The following is a 5,000-nucleotide window of genomic DNA, read 5'->3' as shown; positions in this document are numbered from 1 at the left end:
CACTCCATCTGTGGCGCCGCCGGCCGGCTGTCAGGGGGCGGGGAAGGAGGGGGGTTGATGGGTCACATGATCTCCTTGCTGGACCCGGCGCTGGGCCGCAGTCTGGAGAAATGCCTGACGCCCAAGGTGATGACCGACATGGTCATGACGGGCATGGGAGGCGGGGGAGGGGGCATGAACCCCCTCATGATGATGGCCATGGGAGGGGGGGCGGAAGGGGGAGGGGGGGCCATGCTGCCCCTGATGATGATGATGATGAACACCAACCGGCAGACCTCCGGACCCACTGTGGACCCCCACGGTCTGCTGCACAGCCAGGCGGCCAGGATCCACCCGGGATCCGCCAGGGATCCCAACAGTGCAGTGTCCGGGATCCTGGGGGGTGGTGGTGTCGGCACCTCCGCCTCACCCTCCTCTCTCCCTCCCTCAGGGGCGGCTGGAGGTCACGGGGGGGCACCTGTCGACTGCTCCATCCTCATGCCCCTGCTGATGTCAAAGGTCAGGATGGAAGGTTGGGTGGTGGTGATGGTAATGGTCATGATGATCATGATGAAGACGACGATCAGGATGATGGTATTATCATGATGAAAATGATAATTATGATCATGTCAGTGATGATCACGAATGTGATGATGATGGTGATGGTTGTCGCTGAGGCGGTGATGATGATGATGTCCATGATGATGATGACATGATGGGGATGATAATGTTGTTCAGGATGATGGTGATGATGATTATCGTTGTGGTGTTAGTGATGAGAACGGTTATAATGCAGTAGTAGTGGCAGTATTGGTAGTAGTAGCAGCAGCAGTTGTAGCAGTAGTGGTGGTAAAAGTAGCAGTGGTACGACAGGGACAAAGCAAACATTGAATTTTTAGATAGCCCCTCCATTGCTTAGTGACGTTGGAAGTGGGTCAAGCCTTCATTGCTTCGTGACGTAGAAAGTGGGTCAAGCCTTCATTGCTTCGTGACGTCGAAAGTGGGTCAAGCCTTCATAGCTACGTGACTTAGAAAGTGGGTCAAGCCTTCATTGCTTCGTGACTTAGAAAGTGGGTCAAGCCTTCATTGCTTCGTGATGTCGAAAGTGGGTCAAGCCTTCATTGCTTCGTGACGTCGAAAGTGGGTCAAGCCTTCATAGCTTCGTGACTTAGAAAGTGGGTCAAGCCTTCATTGCTTCGTGACGTAGAAAGTGGGTCAAGCCTTCATAGCTTCGTGACGTCGAAAGTGGGTCAAGCCTTCATAGCTTCGTGACGTCGAAAGTGGGTCAAGCCTTCATAGCTTCGTGATGTAGAAAGTAGGTCAAGCCTGGACGCTCCGTCATCCAATGGATTCCTTCGTCAGACTGGTTAAGAAATGGTCATGGAAATGGTCATCTTCAGGAATTGTCCAGTTGACTGGAGGAAGGCGGCTGTTGGAAATCAGGTGACAGTTCATTCCATGCGTTAGTAACGCTATTATTGATGCAGTAATGGTGATGGTGGTGGTGTTGATGGTGATGATTCGGAGCAGGAGGAAGAGGATGAATTCATGATGATAACGATAACGATAATGATAATGATAACGATAATGATAACGATAATGATAATGATAACGATAATGATAATGAAAACAAGAGGAAGTAAAAGAATTGGTGGTGATTATATCAACACAACAACAACAACACCACCACGACAACAACTAATGCTACTACTACTAATACTAATACTATTAATACTACTGCTGCTGCTTCTACTTCTGCAGCTGCTGCTTCTACTATCACCACCACCACGAATGAAATCAACAACGTAGATGATCATGATGATGATTGTATTGTACTGTATTGCAATGTATTGTATTTATTGTACTGTACTGTACTGTACTGTATTGTATTGTATTGTTGTACCTCCTGTCACAACAAGTCTGAAAATTCAGGCTTCTCTTCCCGGGGAGACAGCATCGCCATCGTACAGTGCCACTTTTTATCTGTCTGCAACAGTATCTGTCAGCCCATCAAAGCGGATCTTTCAATGACAGAATTTTAGCAGGAACACATCTTCTGTTGCCGTGTGGTATTTTACGGGACCTGGCTTCATCGTCTCATTGGAAAGACTATCATCTGTTTCTTTTATTTATTTATTTATTTATTGTGTTTTTGTTTGTTTGTTTTGTTTTGTTTGTTTGTTTGTTGTTGTTGTTGGGAGGGGGGAGGGATTTGTTTGTCTCTGTCTTTCTATTCATATATATATATATATATATGTGTGTGTGTGTGTGTGTGTGTGTGTGTGTGTCTGTGTCTGTGTGTGTGTGTGTGTGTGTGTGTGTGTGTGTGTGTGTGTGTGTGCACGCTGCAGGCGATGGGGAGCGGGGAGGGACCCCTGTCGCCCGAGGCCCTGGAGTCTGTGGGTGTACTGAGGGGCCGCTACCTGCCTTTCACCTGTCAGGAGGTACAGCTGACCTTCACCCGTCTGCCCTACAGGCTGTGCTGCCCCGGATCAGGTCAGACACTGCAGTCAGTGGAGGGTTAGAGCAATGAACAGAGAGATAAAGAAAATAGTTAATCAATCAGTCAATAGATTGATCAATGAAATGATGATAATAGATATAAATAAATGAATACATACATATATACAAACATACAAACATGCATATATGCATACACTGTACATAGAAACACACATAATTATATAAAAGTCTAAGGAACGAACTGACTGACTGACTGGCTCAACTTGTTTGCAATATGAATGCAGGAATGAATGAATGAATGAACATTAAAAACAAAGAACCAGCCAAAGAACCCATGGACAACCACTTCAATCACACAACTCAAGACATGCATCACAACACAGAAATACTCAGAAACACAGAATCACTCACATGGACAATCTTCTTCTTCCGCGTTCCCTAGATGGACTAGCAATGTCCTGTTCATCTCCAAAGAAAAGAGCAATGTCCAACTCCTCTTCAAAAAGAACAAGAAGCAGAAGAAGAAGAATACAAAGAAAAACAAATCTCTCTCTCTCTCTCTCTCTCTCTCTCTCTCTCTCTCTATATATATATATATATATATATATATACATTCACACACATCTCTCTCTCTCTCTCTCTCTCTCTCTCTCTCTCTCTCTCTCTCTCTTTGGGTGTGACTGGAATGTGGGATAGTTGTTTTCATTGCTTTGTGTGTGTGTGTTGTTTTTTTTCTTTTCACACTTGTGAACATTTCAGTCCTTCGTCCGTCAGCATCAAATTAAAAGGGTTGGCTACTTGTTTTAAAAGCTTGGCTCCTCTTTCATTATATGGATATTTTATCAGTGATTTTTTTATTGATGCTGTTGTCGCTGTCATATTTTTGATATTGTAACCTACTTTATTTTAGCTTATCTCGTTTTATTTCGTCTCGTCGCGTCTCCTTGCATAGCATTTCACCTCACTTTACCTTACCTTACCACACCTTGCCTTACCACACCTTGCCTTACCACACCTTACCTTACCACACCTTGCCTTACCATACCTTACCTTACCACACCTTACCTTACCACACCTTGCCTTACCACACCTTGCCTTACCACACCTTACCTTACCACACCTTGCCTCACCACACCTTGCCTTACCACACCTTACCTTTCCACACCTTGCCTTACCACACCTTACCTTACCACACCTTGCATTACCACACCTTACCTTACCACACCTGACTTTACCACACCTTACCTCACCACACCTTGCCTTACCATACCTTCCCTTACCTATCTAATCTGATCTGATTTGATCTATTTTATATAACCCTACCTGACTATCTGTTGTCTAGTCTTGTCTTTTTAACTTTCTCAAAATGATGATCAGGCATTTATTTTTTCAATTATTTTGACTTTTTTTCCAGTTGATCCTCCCACTCCGATGGATCTGTTCAAAGCTCAGAGCTCTTCCGGCGCCTGAATGCCACGTGACAGCCACGTGACCCTCCTTTCTCTGGCCCATCCAACCAGAATCAGAGAAAGCATTTACCACAGACCTTGAATTTTGATGAGTTATGGAAAATAAATAAAAGCGTGATTTGCAAAGAGGGAAATTCTGGCACAGTTCATGTGGTGTGTGGTAATCACCGGGTATAATAAAACACTGGTCTTCTCTGCTGGGAAGATTGGACTGAAAGGTGTGTGGGGTGTGGTAATCACCGGGTATAAATAAACACTGGTCTTCTCTGCTGGGAAGTTTGGACTGAAAGGTGTGTGGGGTGTGGTAATCACCGGGTATAAATAAACACTGGTCTTCTCTGCTGGGAAGTTTGGACTGAAAGGTGTGTGGGGTGTGGTAATCACCGGGTATAAATAAACACTGGTCTTCTCTGCTGGGAAGTTTGGACTGAAAGGTGTGTGGGGTGTGGTAATCACCGGGTATAAATAAACACTGGTCTTCTCTGCTGGGAAGTTTGGACTGAAAGGTGTGTGGGGTGTGGCAATCACCTGGTATAATTAAACACTGGTCTTCTCTGCTGGGAAGATTGGACTGAAAGGTGTGTGGGGTGTGGCAATCACCTGGTATAATTAAACACTGGTCTTCTCTGCTGGGAAGTTTGGACTGAAAGCTGTGGAGCATGCGACTGTTGAGGACAAACGATAATTATCCAGTTTCTTTGATTCTGACCTGACTTGTATTCATTAATGTTGTTCGCTGAAACTGGACAGCTGTCCATTGCACAGATGGAGGGCCAGTGTGGACATTTACAGCATCTGCTCACACAGATATCTTCCTTCTTTCCTTCCTTCCTTCCTTCCTTCTTTCCTTCCTTCATTCCTGCACCAAAACCATGCGTCACCTGCAGTCTAACTGACACAGACAATCACACACACACACACACACACACACACACACACACACACACACACACACACACACACACACAACCACACACACAAGAACGCTGTGACAAATTATAAAATAGAACCGTATTTAAAGAATACAGCAAATACACAACACAGGAAAGCACTGACCATGTTACGAATCAGCGCCCATGACTTACAAAT

General features: G+C 45.0%; 1 protein-coding gene across 1 annotated transcript in view; it reads left to right on the top strand.

Annotated features, from left to right (window-relative positions):
* LOC143277481 (uncharacterized) overlaps positions 1 to 5,000 on the top strand; it is a 6,373-nt gene that overhangs the window by 251 nt on the left and 1,122 nt on the right. The window contains exons 1-3 of the mRNA XM_076582330.1: positions 1 to 498; positions 2,331 to 2,475; positions 3,857 to 5,000. The exon at positions 1 to 498 is cut by the window's left edge and continues 251 nt beyond it; the exon at positions 3,857 to 5,000 is cut by the window's right edge and continues 1,122 nt beyond it. Of these exons, the coding sequence (XP_076438445.1) occupies positions 1 to 498; positions 2,331 to 2,475; positions 3,857 to 3,912 (699 nt within the window). The 3' untranslated portion in view covers positions 3,913 to 5,000. The remainder of the gene's footprint in view (positions 499 to 2,330; positions 2,476 to 3,856) is intronic.

Source organism: Babylonia areolata, chromosome 34 (genome assembly GCF_041734735.1).
Source record: "Babylonia areolata isolate BAREFJ2019XMU chromosome 34, ASM4173473v1, whole genome shotgun sequence".
NCBI classification, from domain to species: Eukaryota; Metazoa; Mollusca; class Gastropoda; order Neogastropoda; family Buccinidae; genus Babylonia; species Babylonia areolata.
This window is presented reverse-complemented; position numbering and strand designations above follow the sequence as displayed.